Source organism: Gymnodraco acuticeps, unplaced genomic scaffold (assembly GCF_902827175.1).
Source record: "Gymnodraco acuticeps unplaced genomic scaffold, fGymAcu1.1, whole genome shotgun sequence".
Classification (NCBI taxonomy): domain Eukaryota; kingdom Metazoa; phylum Chordata; class Actinopteri; order Perciformes; family Bathydraconidae; genus Gymnodraco; species Gymnodraco acuticeps.
Window position 1 is genome coordinate 163 of NW_022990854.1, and position 23,138 is coordinate 23,300.

General features: G+C 40.8%; 1 protein-coding gene across 1 annotated transcript; it reads left to right on the plus strand.

Annotated features, from left to right (window-relative positions):
• Positions 1–1,356: 1,356 nt before the first annotated feature.
• On the plus strand, positions 1,357–21,873 carry LOC117557363 (myosin-9-like; the record flags this gene model as incomplete). The annotated part of the gene is given in 17 exon segments (XM_034233170.1): positions 1,357–1,528; positions 3,489–3,701; positions 4,832–4,976; positions 5,281–5,487; positions 6,726–6,830; positions 8,693–8,845; positions 9,268–9,516; positions 10,958–11,170; positions 12,668–12,880; positions 13,691–13,852; positions 14,197–14,325; positions 14,414–14,502; positions 16,361–16,484; positions 16,697–16,905; positions 17,482–17,590; positions 18,431–18,603; positions 20,271–21,873. Coding segments are annotated over 17 exon segments (2,774 nt in total), but the record flags the coding sequence as incomplete, so codon positions are not given.
• Positions 21,874–23,138: the final 1,265 nt, after the last annotated feature.

Consider the following 23,138-nt stretch of genomic DNA (forward strand, 5'->3'; position numbering starts at 1 on the left):
ATCTAAAAGTACACCATTTACCTCTGAACTGTAGTGGAGCAGGAGTACCTCAATATAAATACAGTACTCGAGTAAATTTGGTTACTACCGCTACTGCAGGTATCTGTGCTAGCAGCCCATAATCCACACTATACATCAAATATACAAAATAAATGTTAATTCTGTTTCCCTTAAAAAGAACCTATAAAAATACTGTTAAAGACCGGATAAGCAGGACTTGTTATTATTTCACAGGGGCACAGGATCATCTGCCAATAGAAGCACTTTGGTTCATGTTCAATCCATAATAGAATATAAAATTAGAGTGGGTTCTTTATGTCTTATTACTAGCAGAGAAAATGTAATGTTTGTACAACTATACACTTAATTCTACCATTCTCGTGGGAACCGGGTTAGGGGGGGGGGGGGCTGAAATATTTCCACTTACCCAAGGGGGGCCTGACCACTGATTTAGAGTCGGTAGTATTTTTGGTTATCAATTTAACACTGATTAAGTTTGTATAGTATAATAATTCTCATGTTTCATTATTAATTAATTTGTATTATTGTTTTACACCTTCGAAATAAATCAAATCAAGTAAAGTCCTTACTCATCCTATAAGGTGGTGCAGGGATGAAGAAGAAAATAACTCGTTTATAATACATGGGATTTTTATAGCGCTTTTCCTAACGCTCAAAGACGCTTTACATCAAATGTTAAAGTCTATGGGATGAGTTCTAACCATGGATGTATAATAAGACCTGGATACAGCGTGGGAGGCGGGGCCTCGTTCATTCCTATGAGAGTTGCTCATCGGCGCATGAAGACAAAATGGCCCAACTTTTGAGAGAGCGAAACGTCACGAAAGTATTCATATAATCCGTTCTTATTGTGCGTCCATGGGTAAAGGTAAAACTCACGTAGCACTGAAGTACTTGTCACATGAACGAGCCGGGCGGCGCGGTCCCGTGGGTTAGATGCACGTTCATAATGCCGAGGAAAATAACTCAGAATAACGTTATTAGCACATTTTACAACTTGAGGACCGAATGTTTTTAATAAGGGCTATACAAATGTCCATACTGGGTAGTTTATTTAGTTTAAAATAAATTATCCAACGATTTACAGACGTCTCTTTCCCAATGTTAGTCAATGGGGAAAAAGTCTTTCCGGGCCCAGCGACTGATAGGGAAGTGTAGTACCGACGTTTGGCCACAACCAATATTTTCCTCAGAGTCCGGCGCACTTCCTGGGGGCTTGGTTCTAATTCCTGCACCACTTCACTCCAAAAGTGTCAATACAGTTTCAGACTTCCTGCATTATCTTTCCCCTCCTTTTATAACCTTTCATTTTCGTTCTTTTTTTGTATCTGTCAGACCGCCTGCGCAGGGAGGAGAAATCGCGCCAGGAGCTGGAGAAGAACCGACGCAAGCTGGACGGCGACTTCAACGAGGTCCACGACCAGATCTCCGAGCTGCAGGCTCAGATCGCCGAGCTGCGCGCTCAGCTGGCCAAGAAGGAGGAGGAGCTCCAGGCGGCTCTGGCCAGGTCTGTGGGAGACTTGATATTCAATATTCATTCATTTTAAACTTTGATTGAATGTATTTTGACTTTATATTCATAGTTGTTTTTTATTAGCAGTATCACCAGAAATCAGAATTCCTTTATTCGTCCCAAATGTTCATTGTTACAGCAAAGTAACATAGAGACGAAAAAAATAAACAAGTAGACATTAGAAGTACACATTAAGGTAGATAAGTAAGTATTTATAAAATAAATGTAACATTGTAATTAAGTGTTCTATAAGAGTAAAATTGCTATTGCAGATGGTTGCATAAAGATTCTTGTTACAATCAGTAAACATTGTTCAAATCAGTATTGCATGTTATTGTAATTAAATTAATCAGAAACGGGTAGTGATGTTACGTTCGCGAACGAGCCGATTCTTTTGAACGGCTCTTTGGTACGAACGAGGGGAACAGAGTCGTTCTTGTTATCGTTCAATCGTTGGTCCGCACTCACTGCCTGCCAAAATCCACTCGCCTTTTAAAAAGCTTGATTTTGTTCCCCAAACGTATTCTGTGAAGACCCGCCCCTACTCTGAGTGGTAGGTTTCAGCACGAGGAGTGAGATGGGGTGGGTCTTAACGGAATACGCGAGAGAGAGAAGTCATAACAAGTGGTACAGGTAGACGACGTGTTTTTCGGATGGAAAATGAGCCGAAAACGCAGCAGCATTTGGATGCACTTCAAGCAAAACCCAGGCAGTGATAAAGCGCACCATTTGTAAAGGCAACATATCCTTTAAAGCAGGGTCAACAAATAATCTCCATCTCCACTTAAAAACACAGTATCTAATATTAAGAGTTGCGTGAATTTCATTCAAGGCAACTTTACTTACTGAACACATACAGAGGGTAAATTCAAAGTACATTCACTGACATGAATGACATGGATATGGCGCCACCTTGTGTCATGTTTACAATGCAGATTATTGACATTAGGTCTGGCAATACAGTCTATCATTATCCTGGTGATTATTTCGCAGATAAACCTAGTAACTCCGCCCCCTTTAAAAAAACATCTCTTTTGAACGGCTCTTAGAAAGGAACGGAGCCATAAGATCCGGCTCCCTTCAAAGAGCCGTAATTCCCATCACTAGTAAACATTGTTCATATCAGTATTGCATGTTATTGAAATGAGTCAAACGGGTTTATTACCAGGTAGGTTGACACGAGGAATGTGACTTGGTGTCGTGCTGCATACGTAAAAACAAAAATTAAAAACACAGAACTAGAAAAATATTCCAAATATAACAGAATTTACATAGAAATGGAATAAAATATGGAATAAAAAGCCGCAGTAATAAAACAAAAAATAGACATTGTACATTTAATGTGTTTGTTTGTTTTTCAATAACAAATGTATTTCTTTAAGAAGAGAAAAATATATATGTTAATAATTTAGTGGTGGGATTAAATTGGTGTAAACTTCATCCCACCCCTTCTCGGATGTGTAATTAAGTAGGTCATTTGTTTATATATCATTTAGAGCAGTGGTTCCCAACCTGGGGGGCGCGCCCTCTAAGGTGGCAGCGCTATTGCGCAAACATTTTTAACACAACCGGCAGTTAAAAGAAAGTTGACAAGCCCATTGACAATTTACAAAGCTCGATGTGGTCAATGCTCGTTTGCCATAAGTATTTTCGCGGAAACACGAGCAATCTGTCCACCAGCTGGCCAAAAGGCATCATATTCATACGGAGAAATGCACCGTTTTCAACTTCGTTAACTCGGAGTTCAGTTGCCCCAATTACGTGTAAGGTGGGAGAAGTACTCGCATCAAGTACTTAAGTAAAAGTAGTATACTGCAGGGTAGCTTGCGGATTGAAATGGAATAAAATATGGAATATAAAAAAACGGCAGTAATAAAAAAACAACATATTGTTGTAAAAAACAGATATTTGCTCCTTTCACTCATTGTTCTCTGCCCTCCTCTTCCTCCCTCAGGATCGAGGAGGAGGCGGCTCAGAAGAACCTGGCCCAGAAGAAGATCCGAGAGATGGAGGCTCAGCTGTCGGAGCTGCAGGAGGATCTGGATCTGGAGAGGCAGGCTCGCACCAAGGCAGAGAAACACCGCCGAGACCTGGGGGAGGAGCTGGAGGCGCTGAAGACGGAGCTGGAGGACACGCTGGACTCCACCGCCGCGCAGCAGGAGCTCAGGTACAGCACACTGATGATTATAGCTTTCACATCTACAGAACAACAGCTGACATGTTTAACAATTATTATAAGAAACCACAAAGAAGGGAAGATTTTAATTGTAAGATACCTTTTGCTTTTAAGTCGTTTCAATGTTTTACAAAAATACAGTGGAAGTATATGGTTAGTAAAATGATCTGCTTTTGCTGACTCAAACTTAACGAACTAGGCCACTGCATATGTGACCTGCTCTATCGAAATCAGTCGCATTGACCCGAAGACACATTTTGAGTTGTATACACTGTTGGAAAGAGGAGACTCCTAGCTTTCTAATGATATCAGGATTGTTGTTGTACTCCAAATATTTAGCGAAATATGTCACATTATATAATGACTATCACCGAGTCATCATTTTGAGAAAAAGGCCTTCAAAGTTTCCTCTTCTCTGGAATCCATCGATCTGATTGATTATTAGCAAATGATCAAAATAGTACGGAGGGAAGATATTTTGGTTTGGATTACTGGTCTGGTTGAAGCCCGTGTGTGTATACGTGTGTATTTTTGTGTTAGTGTTTGTTTCCCGGGGAAAACACTCAGGAGAAACACCGGCTGTTGTTATGCCTGCTGTGACGTCAAGTTACTCCGTTCTCCGCTTGTAATCATGCCGTCACAAGCTTCAAAGTTGTATTTATCATCTGAATTTGCCGAAACAAGTTTAATATTCTGAAAGCCAAGACTTTGTTTATCGTGTTATCTATGATTACTATACTCTTACATTCATAATGTCAGCCGGAGGGAGGGGGGGCGGTGCTGCGGAACAGCAGAGTGGCGAGTGAGAGCTGTCATCTTCCCTTTACAAGCTTCAAACGTGTATTTATCGTTTGATTTTGGAAATATTTTCCAAAGTTTCATATTCTGAAAGCCAAGACTTATGTGAGCGGGTCACATATGATATGGTCATTTCATACAAAGTTTGAGTTATTAAGTCGTATTACATTTTATGAATTTATTAGCAGCCCTTTGAAGAAACAAAAAATAGAAAGCCAGACCCCGAGTAGAGAAAGTGCCCCGCTGTCTCTACCTGCTCTAACTCAATGGGCACTTATGAGCCTGTTGTACTTCTTGAGATGAACCCCCGTTTCCCCTCTCAGGTCGAAGCGTGAGACCGAGGTGACTCATCTGAAAAGGACTCTGGACGATGACGCCAAAGTCCACGAGCAGCAGCTGGCGGAGGTGAGGCAGAAGCACAGCCAGGCCTTCGACGAGCTCAACGAGCAGCTGGAGCAATCTAAGAGGGTAAGAAACGTTCAAAACACTTTATTCAATTACCTTTTATCTCTCCTTGAATCAGAGCGGCAGAGAGTGTCCAAACCTTTAAGAGTGAGTTGAAGACCTACATTTTTAACAAAGCCTTCAGTTAGAGCTGGCATTTGATGGTATTCATTTAATATATGCAACAATATAAAACCCCATAAAACAAAGTGAACATATAGGTACAACAGAAATACAAATAAAAAGATAATAGTAGTAAAAATGCCATCATTCTAGTAAAGGTTAACCGATTACAAAAGAATAAACCACTCCTCCCTGTCCCCCGCAGAACAAAGTGTCGATGGAGAAGGCGAAGCAGGCCCTGGAGTCGGAGAGGAACGAGCTGGCCATCGAGACCCAGACTCTGATGCAGGGGAAGGGCGACTCTGAGCACCGCAGGAAGAAGGCCGAGGGATCGGTCCAGGAGCTGCAGCTCAAGTTCTCCGAGAGCGAGAGGCAGAGGCTGGAGCAGGCCGAGAAGCTGGCCAAAGCTCAGGTACAAAGATTCAAGATTCAACGCTTTGTTTTCATTTGTGCATTAGTGTTAGAAACATCTCCCTGGTCCCCGGCTTGAGCTTCAATGTCAGGATCCATGTATGTAATGGAAGTAGCCATCACACACAGAGCACTACTACTACTACTACCACTACCACTACTCCTCCTAATACTACTACAACTACTCCTAATACTACTACCACTACTAATACTACTACTACTACTACTACTCCTAATACAACAACTACTACTACTGTTAGAAACATCTCACTGGTCCCCGGCTTGAGCTTCAATCTCAGGATCCATGTATCTGTGATCCTCTCCAGAATGGAAGTCATCACATACAGAGCATCAACTAGTTCCTGAGCAGTGTCCTTCACATGCTGATATCCAAGAGAGGGAGTTACACAGTCATAAGATGGAGGAATAGAAAGCAGTATTCAATGTTTAGTTCAGATTAGCTCCACGTCAGAAATGAGCATGCTTGTCATATGTCTCTCTCCATAGAGGCTGAATCATCATGTTAATCACATAGCTATCATATGCCTCAAACAGTCCTGATGCTCTTCTAGGTAATCACACATCCTGTCATGTTCACAGCTACAGTTGGGATACCTTTGTTATCATGTTACTCATATTGGAAGAGGACATTCAGTTTTTCATTGCCATTCCTACACTGTAGCTGTTGGGAAAAAAAACTGAAGTCACAGGCTCTTCCAACAGTGCAATATGTGGAAGAGCCTGTGACTATATCTATCTATATATATATATATATATATATATATCAAATAAAGCGGATCAAATAGTGAAAGTAAATACAAATAAAATAGAAATAGTGCAAGAAGAGTCTATATACAAGTAAATGGAATATGATATATTAGATAAATAATTTGTAAGTTGCAAACCGATGAATGTTAACACCTTCGATACGATGATATGAGTCTTAAACAGGAAGTGAATCTAGAAAAAAAATATGGACTTTTATTAATCCCTCGTGGGGAAATTGTTTCTCTGCATTTGACCCATCCTGAGTTAGGAGCAGTGTGCTGCCATTTTGAACGGCGCCCGGGGAGCAGTGTGGGGAACGGTGCCTTGCTCAGGGACACCTCGGTAGCACTTGGTCTTGCCGGGACTTGAACTGGTGACCTTCCAGTTGCCAAGCCAAGTCCCCTATGGACTTCGCTACCATCTCAGTACTTCTGGGGTCAGGGTTAATTATTTTCTGTCCTGTGTCTCCAGATTGAACTGGAGAGTGTGAGCATGCTGCTGGGCGATGTGGAGGGGAAGTCCATCAAGGCCACCAAAGACTGCTCTCTTGTGGAGTCCCAGCTGCAGGACATTCAGGTACGTACACACACACACACACACACACACGCATACATACATACACACAATGCTTATACTCTAGCCGTTGGGTGACGAGGCTACCGTGGTCTTAAGATAAATCAAACGTTCCTTTCCTTCAGATGCTTTTAACAAAATGACCGTAGATAAAAACACAATTTATTCTTTGTGTATTTATACATCGGCCTGTTTCATTCCAAATACAAACTTCTATCTTAGTCTCTTAAGGCGAGACACGGCAGGCAAAAACATCGTTTTTCATGCACTGGTCAATTTTGAGATTTTGTGCCATTTTGATTCCATAACATGTTTTATTTCAGGCTTTTGGAAGGAAAATGTATAAAATACAAATTTAGATGTTTATTTTACTATAGTTTGTCTATTTGCGTCTGTAGATTTCTCCTAAATTCACCAAAAGTTAGCATTCTAACGTAACATAAAGTACCGTGACCGCTGTGTGCACCATGTCAACAGAGGTATCGCTGGAAAGCTCCGTCTCTCCTGCACAGTCTCATCGGATCCAAATATGGTCATTTCCTTTGTATCAGCAACCAATCGTGAAAGCACAAAGGGGTCTTAAACCAAGAAACGAAATCTCATTGGCTGGTGTCAATTTCTGACAACGTGATTCGTTCAGATGCGTCACGTGGTGTGCTAAAACACTTCCTGGTTAGCTTTCCGCTAGAAATTTAAATCTCAAAATGGCAAAAGAACAGCGAAAAAAACGTTCACAGAGAAGACGACAACAATTGTCACTTGCACGAAGCAAGGTTATACAAAAAACAAATGACCCCGAACATGAAATACCTTCACGGAGTGCGTCGAGGCGCAAGCTGTCATTCAAAGAACAGGAGGGTTTAGCTAGCGCCTCACTGCAATCTTTAAAGGTCGTTTTCTCAAAATGAGTTTTTTCTCCTACTCTGAGTTCAAAATTTCAACTTCAGTAGCACGTACATACACCAAACCTTCCAGTTATATTCCTATCAATATTATGAAGGCTTTTACAGAAGGGTTTGTTCATATATCATTCATAGCCTGAATTATACAACATTTTATACCTAAAAACATAGCAAATGGATATTTTAGGGATGTTGACAGTATTTTCTGATTTAGTGATACAAAGAGATATCCAAATCCCTTCTGTAAAAACTTTAGATTCTAATATGACTACAAAATGAAACAAGAATTTTGAACCTGGCTTTATCCAAAGTTCCGAATTGTGTTCCTGAAATGTATTAAAATAGGGGCATATTTAATGAGATGATGGCTCATTTGCATATTCAAACATGCTATTTCAGAAAACTTGTAATACAAAAAACAATTGTCTTAATGTAAATAATTAACTGTAGAGATTTCTAGCTGATATCTTTAAGTTAAAAAAAACAGGCTACAGCCTGTATTATTAATAATAGCATTGCTATAATATTTATTGCAATGCTGCTATTATTAATACAAGCTGTATCCTGTATTTAATAATGGCAGCATTGCAATAAATACATTGTGCGCGCATAGCGCATCTCCAAATAAAGGCAATGGCAGGCACTTTAGAAAATAACAAAAAATAAACCAACATCATGTTGATGTTGGTCGGTCGAATAATCGATTATTATTCGCCAAGGCTGCCGAATAATCGATTTTGATCATGGTCAGTTTCTGGCAACCCTAGTGTCGACGCTCATCGTCGGACTGACGGCCAAAATCGGCTTGGTGTGTCCAGGCCTTAACATAACAAGACGTTTGAGTGTTTGGGAGTTAAATCCTTCCCTTCTTAAGACGTGTCCGGGGATTCATGCATTTTTAGATATGAAAATCTCTACTGCTGCTTCATATAATTCCTCTTCCCATGCCCTTGTTTCCAACAGGAGCTTCTCACGGAGGAGACGCGTCAGAAACTGTCTAACAGCACCCGGCTGCGTCAGCTGGAGGACGAGCAGAACAACCTGAAGGAGCAGCTGGAGGAGGAGGAGGAGGCCAAGAGGAACGTGGAGAAGCAGCTGATGACCGTCCAGGCTCAGGTGAGAAGAGACCTCCTCCTCTCTCCTTGACTCCTCTCTCCTTGACTCCTCTCTCCTTGACTCCTCTCTCCTTGACTCCTCCTCCTCTCTCGTTGACTCCTCCTCATCTCTCGTTGACTCCTCCTCCTCTCTCATTGACTCCTCCTCCTCTCTCATTGACTCCTCCTCCTCTCTCATTGACTCTTCCACCTCTCTCCTTGACTCCTCCTCCTCTCTCCTTGACTCCGCCTCCTCTCTCCTTGACTCCTCCTCCTCTCTCCTTGACTCCTCCACCTCTCTCCTTGACTCCTCCACCTCTCTCCTTGACTCCTCCACCTCTCTCCTTGACTCCTCCACCTCTCTCCTTGACTCCTCTCTCCTTGACTCCTCTCTCCTTGACTCCTCCATCTCTCTTCTTGACTCCTCCTCCTCTCTCCTTGCAGCTCCTGGAGATGAAGAAGAGGGTGGAGACGGACGCTGGGTCTCTGGAGACGGCGGAGGAGGCGAAGAAGAGATACCAGAGAGACCTGGAGGCTTCCAACCAGCGCATGGAGGAGAAGTGCGCCGCCTTCGAGAAGCTCGACAAAACCAAGACTCGCGTTCAGCAGGAGCTCGACGACCTGCTGGTGGACCAGGACCACCTGCGGCAGATCGTCTCCAACCTGGAGAAGAAGCAGAAGAAGTTTGACCAGGTACGAAGACGGAACATTTGATACACTTATAGTAAACCAGGGGGGTCCAAACTTTTTTCTCAGAGGGCCAAATTCAGAAAAATATACGAAGGGCTGTGCCGCTCAGGTTTACTGCCTTAACCAGCTGTTTCTTGCAAGATGTGGGGCATGGGGCAACATCTTGCAAGAAACAGCGTCTGAGGGCTTCTTAACATTTAACAAACTATGAATGTGTCATACCCACTTAACGGGAAGAAACTCAGCTTTCAGACAAAATTAACAATTGTTAGCTAGACGAAACACAAGGGTAATAACAAAGGCTCTGAATTAGCCCTGAGCGAAAAAATGCTAACGCACTTAGCACAGAACTCACGGTAAAATACCCTTATCACTTATCGGATCTGCACAAACAAGATATCGATTAGCAAGTTGAGATTCCACAGATTCCAGAAGTATAAGCATTTTTTTTTTTTTTGGACGGACAAAATAATTACATTTCTTTGTTCATGTTCAATCTGAATTTACTTTAAAATACAAAAGTTCTATATTGATTCTGACTCTTCTACATCCAACTCACAGGTTTATCATGGCTTTGAGAAAAAAGATTATTAATTTAACCCTTTTAGAAGTGGAAGATATAGTCGTTTGTTCTGGGAATGTCATTTTCGAGCCCGAGACCTGAAAAACAGGCTCGGGGCTTAACAGGTTAACACATGAATACTGTGTAATATATTTGTACATGTATATTTAAGAAGTACAATATAAAACCAGCACAAGGCTCAATTGTGGGCCATATTCCATTATACTTTTTTAATTGGCTTATTTTTGATAACAAATGTACGATTTGCCTTTCCGGTTACATTTTGATAATTTAATGTAAAGAAACAAAACTGCTTTCGTATTTTGGGCATTAAAAAAGGCATGAAATCAAGTTCATATTTTCGATTAAAGATTTGCCTTTCTGGTTAGATTTAGGGTTAGGCCGACCATTTCATGTAAAAAGCAAAACTGCTCTCGTGTTAAGGGCATACAAAAAGGCATTTTAGACATTTTAGAATAAGCTCCGCCTCCGTCCTCTTTACTTCCTGTATGCCATGTTAAAGGCATACAAAAAGGCATTTTAGAATAAGCTCCGCCTCCGTCCTCTTTACTTCCTGTATGCCGTGTTAAAGGCATACAAAAAGGCATGTTGTTTTGTAATATATTTTGTATTGACATTTGGCAGCAAACAATTACACGGTATTTTTTCAAGATATAGTAATGGTACATCTTAAGTTTGTCTGTCCGAACTGCCTTAAATAAAAACAGTAAAAAGTACGAGCATTATGGAGTGATCAGGACTTCACAGTAAAATCATACGTTTGTAAAAATCAAATCTGGCCTGTGAGGTTTTACGAAGTCCAAAAAGGTATGTTAGACATTTTAGAATGAGCTCTGACTGTGTCCTCTTGACTTCCTGTAGATGCTGGCTGAGGAGAAGAACATCTCTGCTCGTTACGCAGAGGAGCGAGACAAAGCTGAAGCCGAGGCCCGAGAGAAGGAGACCCGAGCTCTGGCTCTGACCCGAGAGCTGGACACTCTGATGGACGTCAAGGAGGAAACGGACCGCAACAACAAGCTGCTGCGCGCCGAGATGGAGGACCTCGTCTCCTCCAAGGACGACGTCGGCAAGAGTGTAAGTGTCAAGATTCAAGGCTTTTATCGTCATGTGTGCAGAGCTACAGTGTAGATATGAACATCTGAGCTCACAGGCTCCTCCCACAGAGCAACACAATAAGACAGATAAAATAGTGCAAGTAAATAGAATAGAAAAAATGCGAGGAGAGTCTATATACAATTGGAATATGATGTCAAACTTAATGGATTCAAGTGAAGTCTTCAAAACGGATTTATGGAAAAAGGAAAATCTTTATTCCTGTTGTGTGGTCCGTTCAAACTTCATCACAAACTGCTATTTTTTACTATATATTTTTTTTAATGTTATTATAGCCAGGGTTCTTACAGTCATTCAAAACCTGGAAAAGTCATGGAAATTCAAAATGCTAATTCCAGGCCCTGGAAAAGTTATGGAAAACAATATTTTTCCCAACGTTTTTGGAAAAGTCATGGAAATGTAACTAAAGTTGCATCAAATATAATTGATGTAAGTGAAACTTCTGCAGCAATGGAGAGTCAGGACTCGGAGAGACACGAGGGGAGTTGGAGCTTTGATGTCAAACACTGATATTATTACAAGTATACGGCCGGAGAAATTCACAAGTCACAGAGCAGCCAGAGGTTCTGACTTCCCGGGTGGGTTGCCACATCAATTCTGCCGCGCTTCTCTCTCGATAGACCTTTTAACTAGTTCAGAGAGAGTAAACAACATATTTGGGGAGATAGACTAAACAGCTGGGCACCCTGAATCACTTGAGTCTGACCCTTAATGGCCTCGAAGCCAGTGTTCCCACAGCCGTAAACCATTTCGTGACCGAGAGTTGAACTGGTTTATCAAGATAGCTGGAGACTCCCATTCCTTAAGAGAGATAACAGAGCCAGGGTTGGTCGTAAACGTCAACACACAGAAAAGGTTAAATATCTAGGAGTAAAGACAGAAATATTCCCTCACAATTTATATTTGATCTAATCACCGAAATAGTAATACTATAATGATAATAAATACTGTAAAGTAATGAAACGTAAAATGGATTTTAACTGTCGAGGTATTTTGCTGGTGGGAGATTTTAGTTGCTTTAGCGTGTAGAAGCTAGTAAGCCTGTTTGATTTGTTTTAGATAGGCACAACATGTTTCAGATGCAGACCTTATTTTCCTGTTCCATGTTAAAATAAACCATTTTCAGTGGTACCGCTGAGAGTAATGTTTTTGGTCATGGAAAATTAGGTAAAGGTCATGGAGAAGTCATGGAAAATCATTGGTGAAAAAGTGTATGAACCCTGGATAGCCGTTATTTTTATATATATATATATTTGTTTCTGGATTGTGGGAAAGGGTCTTTCGATCTCTCCATCTGTACCCACATTGAAAGATTGACAATAAAGTTGACTTTGATCGTTTTCTTCAAATAGTTTTCCATCTGTGTTTTTAATCTTTGCACCACGACACCAAGTCAATTCCTCGTATGTGTTAACCTACCTGGTAATCAACCTGTTTCTGATTCCTCCTCTTCCTCAGGTGCACGAGCTGGAGAAGGCGAAGCGTGCGATGGACCAGCAGCTGGAGGAGATGAGGACGCAGCTGGAGGAGCTGGAGGACGAGCTGCAGGGAACCGAGGACGCGAAGCTGCGCCTGGAAGTCAACATGCAGGCCATGAAGGCTCAGTACGAGAGGGACCTGTCCGGGAAGGACGAGATGGGCGAGGAGAAGAAGAGAGCGCTCGTCAAACAGGTCGGTTATAGGATAAAAACATGTGAAAGATATATTATTATTTATTTTATAGAGTTTCATTGTTTTTTTAAATGTTTTTATTGAATTTTTATTTTATATTACATTACATTACATTACATTGCATTTAGCTGACGCTAAATGTAGAGATATATATATCTATATATGTCTATATATATACATATATAGACTTATTATTTAATAAATGTGTGTATAAAAAGATATATATTTTTTTTTTACATAGATATATATATATATATATATATACTGTAGACTTAAAAAATATAATTATTTTTTTTATTTTATAGACTTATTTTTTAATACATGTAAATATATATTTTTATATATATATATTTACTGTAGACTTAAAAATATATATATAATTTATTTAGTATTTAATAACTTTATTTTTTATTGAGTTTTATTTATTTTTTTATTTGAGACTTCTTTTTTTATATATATATTTATATGTTTTTATATTTTTGTTATTTATAAAGTTTAGTATTTTTATGGCCACCAGTGCCTTTTTTTAATAGGAATTATTGAAACTATTATATTTCTTTACAACAAACATAAGTAACACATGCACATAACGACAAGGAGAGAGGAACGAATATACTTATAATTAAAACTAGGTATATACATATTTTTACGTATTTTTATATCCGGGATTGTGGGAAATGGTATTTCCATCTCTCCGTCTGTACACACAAACTGAAAGATTGACAATAAACTCCATTTAATCTTAATCTTCAAAGTGCACGTCACAGTTTCTTGTTCGTTGCGAATGGCTGACCTCCGTCCCTCCTTCAGGTGCGTGAGATGGAGATGGAGCTGGAGGACGAGAGGAAGCAGCGCTCTGCAGCCGTGGCCTCCAGGAAGAAGCTGGAGCTGGACCTGAAGGAGCTGGAGGCCGGCATCGACATGGCCAACAAGAACCGAGACGAAGCCCTGAAGCAGCTGAAGAAACTGCAGGTGAGCCGCTAGTCTCAGCTAAAAGGAACTATGAATCACAGCAGTGTGATGGTTACAATGACACTCAAAACATATAACAGATATGTGTTACTGTAATCATTTTGAACGGTACATACGTTATTTAGACAACAGTGAAATGGTACTTCAGTTAGTCTTAGAAACATATTCATAGTATTTAGATTCAATGGTTTCAATGTCATCTGCACAAAGCTACAGGGTAGAAAAGGCAATGGAAGTCTTCTGACCCGAACTCCTCCAACAACGTATATAATACAATTTAAAAAAAATAGTGCAAATGACTAACGTAATGGCGACTCTCAGTTGAACTCCTCTTGTGTCCTCAGGCCCAGATGAAGGATCTGATCCGGGAGCTGGAGGACACTCGCATGTCCCGAGAGGAGATCCTGGCTCTGAGCAAAGAGACGGAGAAGAAGCTGAAAGGCATGGAGGCCGAGATGCTGCAGATGCAGGAGGTCAGTGTGCCTACGCCTCACCCATCCTCCTCCCTGTCTTCTTTGATGCAAACTGAACGTTGTTTCTCGTCTCCTTCCTCCCCTTCAGGAGCTGGCGGCTGCAGAGAGAGTGAAGAGGCAGGCGCAGCAGGAGAGAGACGAGCTGCAGGACGAGATCAACAGCCAGGCCACCAAGAAGTAAGACCTCTACCACACACACCACGCACACACCAGAGATGGCAAAAGTGCACGCATCCTTTACTCAAGTAGAAGTACAGATACTCGTGTTTAAAATTACTCTGGTGAAAGTAGAAGTACTGACTAAACTTCTCAAGTAAAAGTAAAGAGGCTTTGAAATGTACTTCAGTAAAAAGTACCCATAGCTAGCAGCTGTTTTAAAGAGTACCTGACCTCCCTTTATATTAATAGAACAATAATGTCATTGTTAGCTAATGAATGTTTCCATGCTGAACAACGGCAACATGACAACGTTTCCATTGGTCCCTCTTCTTTAGAGAAGACCAGGAAATGATGGATACACGGATCGTGTTCAAATCAATAGGCACGCAATGACTCTAAATAATAATGATCACGCATCAAACACACATTCAAACTAAAGGAACCAGCTGTTTGGGAAATGAGAGAAGTAGAAAGTACAGGTATTTGTGTTCAACATGTAAGAAGTAGAAAGTACAGGTATTTGTGTTCAACATGTAAGAAGTAGAAAGTACAGGTATTTGTGTTCAACATGTGAGAAGTAGAAAGTACAGGTATTTGAGTTCAACATGTAAGAAGTAGAAAGTACAGGTATTTGTGTTCAACATGTAAGAAGTAGAAAGTACAGGTATTTGTGTTCAACATGTAAGAAGTAGAAAGTACAAGTATTTGAGTTCAACATGTAAGAAGTAGAAAGTACAGGTATTTGGGTTCAACATGTAAGAAGTAGAAAGTACAGGTATTTGAGTTCAACATGTAAGAAGTAGAAAGTACAGGTATTTGTGTTCAACATGTAAGAAGTAGAAAGTACAAGTATTTGAGTTCAACATGTGAGAAGTAGAAAGTACAGGTATTTGGGTTCAACATGTAAGAAGTAGAAAGTACAGGTATTTGAGTTCAACATGTGAGAAGTAGAAAGTACAGGTATTTGGGTTCAACATGTAAGAAGTAGAAAGTACAGGTATTTGAGTTCAACATGTAAGAAGTAGAAAGTACAGGTATTTGTGTTCAACATGTAAGAAGTAGAAAGTACAAGTATTTGAGTTCAACATGTGAGAAGTAGAAAGTACAGGTATTTGAGTTCAACATGTGAGAAGTAGAAAGTACAAGTATTTGTGTTCAACATGTGAGAAGTAGAAAGTACAGGTATTTGAGTTCAACATGTAAGAAGTTGAAAGTACAGGTATTTGAGTTCAACATGTAAGAAGTAGAAAGTACAGGTATTTGAGTTCAACATGTAAGAAGTAGAAAGTACAGGTATTTGTGTTCAACATGTGAGAAGTAGAAAGTACAGGTATTTGAGTTCAACATGTAAGAAGTAGAAAGTACAGGTACTTGTGTTCAACATGTAAGAAGTAGAAAGTACAGGTATTTGTGTTCAACATGTAAGAAGTAGAAAGTACAGGTATTTGTGTTCAACATGTAAGAAGTAGAAAGTACAGGTATTTGAGTTCAACATGTAAGAAGTAGAAAGTACAGGTATTTGGGTTCAACATGTAAGAAGTAGAAAGTACAGGTATTTGAGTTCAACATGTAAGAAGTAGAAAGTACAGGTATTTGGGTTCAACATGTGAGAAGTAGAAAGTACAGGTATTTGGGTTCAACATGTAAGAAGTAGAAAGTACAGGTATTTGAGTTCAACATGTAAGAAGTAGAAAGTACAGGTATTTGTGTAGAAAGTGTAATCCACTTTAGACTCGGGAAATGTAGGAAGAAATATATGAAACAAAGAGTGAGACCTCGGTAAAACGAGCGGTGCAACAAAGTCACTTGTCTTTTTATTGAATGTGTCCACCTTTCTTGTGCAACACCTTTGACTGACGAGCTTCTCTCCCCTCAGTGCTCAGGTGGTGGAGGAGAGGCGGCGCCTTGAGGCTCGTATCGCTCAGCTGGAGGAGGAGCTTGAGGAGGAGCAGTGCAACATTGAGCTGACCAACGACCGGCTGAAGAAGGCCGTGCTGCAGGTCTGTGGACAAACACAAGATGCATTATATCACGCACTCTCTCACACACTCACATGCGCTCTCACTCGCTCTCTCGCACTCTCTCTCACACTCTCACTCACTCTCACACAAATTGAATTCCCCCAAAGTGATAACAGTTTCAGCTCCTTCTCTGTATTATTCAGTGAGGTGTCCCTGTCTGACTCGTGTTCCCGTGTTTCCTCTGTTTCCAGTCGGACCAGATGAACGTGGAGCTGGCGTCTGAGCGCAGCACCTGTCAGCGGGTGGAGGGTGCTCGCTGTCAGCTGGAGCGTCAGAACAAGGAGCTGAAGCTGAAGCTGCAGGAGCTCGAGGGGACCGTCAAGTCCAAGTACAAAGCCAACATGGCCGCCCTGGAGGCCAAGGTGGTGCAGCTGGAGGAGCAGCTGGACATGGAGACCAGGTAACAGTCACACCATTTCATCTGCTTTATATACACACTAATAATAGAGGAGATGTTGCGGCTTGAGCTTCAAAACAGGATCCATGTATTTGTGATCCTCTCCAGAATGGAAGTCATCACATACAGAGCATCAACTAGTTCCTGAGCAGTGTCCTTCACATGCTGATATCCAAGAGAGGGAGTTACACAGTCACAAGATGGAGGAATAGAAAGCAGTATTCAATGTTTACTTCAGATTAGCTCCACGTCAGAAATGAGCATGCTTGTCATACGTCTCTCTCCATAGAGGCTGAATCATCATGTTAATCACATAGCTATCATATGCCTAAAACAGCCCTGATGCTCTTCTAGGTAATCACACATCCTGTCATGTTCTCAGCTACAGTTGGGATACCTTTGTTATCATGTTACTCTCAGATTGGAAGAGAACATTCAGTGTTTTCCCAACAAGATGTTTCCTGAATACTAATGGGAAGCATCATCTCAAAGTCTCACACTGAAACAGCAGTGTTCGTACAGGGTTTTTGATATCGCAGTGTTTCTCTCCAGGGTGTGACGTTGTGTTTCTGCCCTCAGAGAGCGACAGGGAGCCACTAAGCTGGTGAGACGCACCGAGAAGAAACTGAAGGAGGTGATCCTGACGGTGGACGACGAGAGACGCAACACGGAGCAGTACAAGGACCAGGTCAGAGCTCCATCATATAATCATTTAGATCACATATGTCAAACTCAAGGCCCGGGGGCCAAATCAGGCCCTTGGTGGATTTAATTTCGGCCCGCAGGATCATTTCTAATTCCTATTAGATCTGGCCCGCCGGTATATTGCACGCACACCTTCACTCCATCCTGAGGGTCTCCTCAGCTCAGAGCCTGAGCCCAAACATTGATGACCTTGCACCCAAGATGAGATGCCAAGTATCTGAACTAGCATCACAGAGCAGCACACTGAGTTTACATGGATGTTTCCTTCTGCACTTTCTCTCTCAGGACAACAGGGCATGTTTGGTTTGTTCTTTGAGGGAAATAGTTTTGTTGAAGCTGTTGTTGGCCTGTGGAAAAATGTAATCATAAGAAATGACTCTGGAAAAGCTGCAGATAGAGCCATAAGAAATGAATGCAACTGATTTATTTAATGTTGTTTTTATTGGCAATCATTTAAGCTTTGTTAGTTCCAGGTTTAATATGTGCAATAAGTTCATTTCAATAAGTTCTGCAATAAACATTGAACCAGTCCGGCCCTCCACTAGTACCCATTTTTTTATTTTGGCCCACTGTGTATTTGAGTTTGACACCCCTGCTTAAATCATATATATAGAATGTAGATAGACCCTACATTTGTTGTATACATGTTTCTGCTAGCCTCTTGTGCTAGACTGGAATCGACACATATTTGTTGTGAGCCCGTTTTAGTACTGGACTAATTGCTGTGAACATATTTAGGTCATGTATTGCCTCTGGTGACAGTTTTGTTTCAATGTTTTAACGTCTTAAAAATTAATTATTACTTTACTGTGTCTCTCTGCAGGTGGACAAGCTGAACTCCCGCATGAAGCAGCTGAAGCGCCAGCTGGAGGAGGCGGAGGAGGAGGCTCAGAGGGCCAACGCCAACCGGAGGAAACTGCAACGAGAGCTGGAGGACGCCACGGAGTCAACGGACTCCATGACCCGAGAGGTCTCCACCCTGAAGAACAAACTCAGGTGAGAAACAACACCCGAACATTTGTATTTATTTATTTTAAAGGCACACTGCACATTAATCAACACGAGCCCTTGAGTCCAGCATGTACATGTGCCAGATTTAGAGATGGAGACTCATTTTCATCTGCAGTCCCTGGCAGGTTGATGGCATTAAAAGAAAACGTACAAGAGCACATGAGCAGGATTTAAATAAATATATATATATATATATATATATATATATATATGCACAATTGACGATTGCAACCAGGGACGTGGGAAGGGGGGGGTGCTGAGGGGGCTGCAGCACCCCCATCTGTTGGCGGAGAGTTGTAACTGCAACACCAAAAAGTTCACTAAACAAATCAATACAAAAGTTTTATTTTGAGTTAGCATTTTAGTGTAAGCAGCCTATAAAAAACTTCACTATAAGAGAAAGTGATAATGCAGTGTGCTTCTTCTGTTGCTCTGCTATAGAAAAGAAGCTCGTCAGTGCAGACAAGATCAGGGATGGGAGTTTTGTGAAAGCAGGGTTTAATGGCGAAAGGCAGGGGAAACATTTAGGGAGCATGAGAAGTCCCGTCAACAAACTGGCAGCATTAAAACGAACACCGATGAATGCACTGCTCTCACTAGCTGTTGCTAAATGACTGCATTTAATATGAAGTTATTATACAGGGCCGCCCCTCCCTACACGCAGTGTAAGCGCGCCTGAGTTTGGCCGCTGCAAGGCTCCACTAGCACCCCAAACTCTGACTGACTTCCCGCGTCCCTGATTGAAACACATATAAAGTAAATATGCCCACTTGTATATAACCCAACATCCAGACATAAAAGCACACATTCTGAGATTAAAGTCAGAATTATAACCAGTGTCCATATATTCCCAATAAAACAAAGGGTAAAAGAACAACTAAATAATAGAGTCAGCGTTTCCGCCAGGGGGGGCGTCTTGCCGTCATTTGACGCCCTTATTCAGCTCGGAACGCCCTGAACTCGGGCAGAGGGCGTCCACAAATATTAATAATTCGAGAGAAGATCGAGAGTTTTTATCGCTTGAAATGACGAAAAGGAAAAAGGACATCCCTCTGTTGGAGGGGCAAAGGAGTCTGGTGGGATTCTTTTCGGAGTATTGAAGATCGTTTCCCCGACATCGAAGGTGCCTGCCACAGGACAGCAACACGGAACGTGGCGATTTAGACGCGATGAGCTGGGGGGGGGGGTTTTAGTGGAGCACGCGCTTGAACTGCGAGCGCCGGAGCCTTGCGGCGGCAAAACTGAGGCTCCGTGGTAAACTGTGGTAACATGAAGAGCCGAAACAGCCGGCGCTTTAAGAGAGCCGAGCCAAATGATCCGGCTCACTAACGTAAAAAGACAGTATCTATAAGGGACGGCTCAAGTCCCTTATAGACGCTCGCGGGGTGGACGCCCTCTCAGCCCTGGTCTGGCGGAAACACTGAATAGAGTAGATAAAGACGTGTGCTTAGATTGTGATTCTGGTAGCGCCTGTATTAATGGTCTTCCAGCATTTGTTAGCAGCTGTAATCTTGTTGTAATTGTCTCCATTGTATCATGTTTTTACCTCTCACTGCATCGTGCTGGAGGACTACGGCTTCCACCTTTTGCTATAAAAAGCAGAGGCATTTCAGTTTTAATTCTAATTTTTTTTTTTCTTCTCTCCATTCCAGACGTGGCGAACTCCCGTTCACCGTGCGCCGCACCATGCCTCGCACCGGCATCGAGAGCGACGAGGAGAGCGAGACCAAGAGCGAGACCCCCGAGTCCCCCAAGCCTTAAAAACCCGAGTCATCATTAAAAACACCCGCATCATAAAATACAAAAACACACACTAACACACACACACTTCTGAACGGAGAGGAACACAAAACTAGAGAAACCGATTTCCTCCTAGTCCCGTGACAATCTATGCATTCTTAACACACACGGTAAACTCGGGACAATCACCATGCTGACACACGTTATTTTTGGGCCAAATGTTTTCGTTCGCTTCATGTTTCGTTCTCTGGGGGAAAAAAAAAAAGGATATTTTTGTAAGGAAACATTCCAATGATGGTAGTCCTGATCCAGGATCTATTTTTCTAATTGAAGAAGGAAGTACACGTTAATGAAGAGCGATCTACTGGAAGGGGACCAAAGTAATATCTCGATCTATAGAAAATGTGTTTTATGCAGAAGTTTTTATAATGGTTAAGAATGGAAGTGCTTATTATGCTCTCGCTTCAGATTATAATGAAGGTTTATACGCGGAATGTATCCTATCGACTTAGCGTGGCGGTAGATTTGATCAACGTTATTTCTGTGAACACTAAATGTATGAGTAAAAACCCAATAAATGAAATTAAAAGAAATGTATAAAAATATTAAATTAATCGGCTTCTATAGAAACAAAATCCACAAAAAAAAAATACATAAAATGGATTCTGAAATGTGGAATAAATACATAAAGAATATTTGAATTTCAATTTTCAATTTCTTTCTACTTAACAAATATTTTTAAGCATTTTTTGGAAGGTTTCACTTTTACAAATTCTCCATTTACACATCTGTTCACACGAAGTAAAGTATGATAAATCTACCTCCTTGATTTAGCTGCAGTTAGTACTCGTGACTACGCTTATGGGCTTAAAAATGTAACACACATTTCTTACGGAAGCTTAAAAATCAGAGGCAGATTTCAAGTTAAAAAATTACGGAAGGCGTTTTGATTGTGCTGAATTTTCTTAATTTTTGCACTGAGAAAAAAAAAGCCTTGACATTAAAAAAAACACTGCGTTAAGTTTTAAAAAGACTCATGGTAGTGAGTGCACACACGCACACTAAGGCCTTAAATGCAGCAGCTGAATTCTGGGTAGGGATTTCTCATTTTTCTGGACATGCATTGATTTTTACATTTCTCTCTATCAGTGTTGTGTTTATGTTGAAGGTAAAGGGGGTGGTGGGGAAGTCTTATTACTCGCACTGTGTCCTCGGAGCTCGGTTGCCGGGTAGATTTCGGAAGTTAGGGGATGTTTACCCCCCCCCCTCCGCAGGCTGTGCTTTCGGCTCACACTGCTGGGAAGTGAGAGGAATGTGTTGTTGTTGTTGGGAATCACGGATTAAGAAGAATACAAATAATGATCGCACTTATAATAAAAAAATAAAAAAACAACAGCAAAGGAAATCCAAAAAAAAATGCTCAATTATTTTGTAATGTCTGTCTTTCTGCACCTCTGGAATCATTGTTGTGAAATGTTGGTATTATTGCAATTAAAGAGGCTTTCTAAACTGCTACCTGCTGTGCCTTTGTTATTATTTCATACTGATGTAGGAAAAGCCCTGTATTTATAATCATAGCGAAGTAAAAGCACAACATTATTATAAAAGTATATTTAAAGTACAAAATAACATTAAGAGCAGTGGCTCATTTCATAACCATATGTATGAAATGACTGGATTATAATTATTAATGTGTTCATCACAGCTAGTAAAGGTGGAGCTAATGTTAATTATTTGACATGCTGCTGCTGGATATCTTGACCTATAATTATATGTACCTGTTATTTATATTTTGTATATAATACTTTTATGATTGGCCTTCAAACTAGTGCAACTTAATACACCTTGCTACAAGCCAAGGTACACTGCACGGACAATATTCAAGTATTTAAACAAATAAAACTTATTTCCTTCAGTCTCCATCTTTAAAGGTGTTGCGGTATATGAACATGTAATACCATACGGTACAAAGTTCACGGTATGAAACTGTTTACCGCCCAGCACTAGTTTCCACCACTGGTTTTTATGTCAATACTTGCATTCCCAGTGATTCATCGTTAAATAAAATGATGTTTTAAGTCAAAAGCGTGTCTCCTTTGAGGCTGAAGTGGTTGTTTATGACATGATGTATTTTCTCCAGCAGAGGGCAGTCAGAGTTTAATAAAAAACACAATCAAGTCAGAACTGGTTTCTCCTCTAGAGTAAAACAAGGATGAAGACATTTAGGTGAGAACTGTTATATTTAATCATATTAAACTTGCACTTTTATCTTCAGCCTTCTGTTAAACACCTTTCTTTTATGAAACACAATGACTTACTAAATGTAGTTTTTCTGTTCCTATAACTATTACATTTGAGTCAAAGAAGACATTAGGTATTCTCTCATGTAGTCAGTGGTGGACGGTACCTATACTGAAGCGCTGTACTTAAAAGAGAAGAGTTTTGAAGTACTTTCATTTCAACTTTGCTGGAATTCTCCCCGTTTTAACTCTACGATAATGGGCCTGGTTAACAACAAATTGATCCGTCAATATCTTTCTGAATAAACCTATGAGAGTCCTCTGTAACGCTAGTCTTATCAGTATACTCTGAGAGGGCATTAAAGCCTGTCTCTAAGACCTCTCTCGTTATTCCAACATCAAGTGTGGTTTGTTCTCTGTATACATCCATGCGTTTACAAGAAGAGGGCTTTTATTTTTTAAACTACTTCAGGGAATACCGTCCCGTCCCTCGCGCCAAACATCCTCTCGCTATTTTAGTATTTCACGTAGAAAACTCAG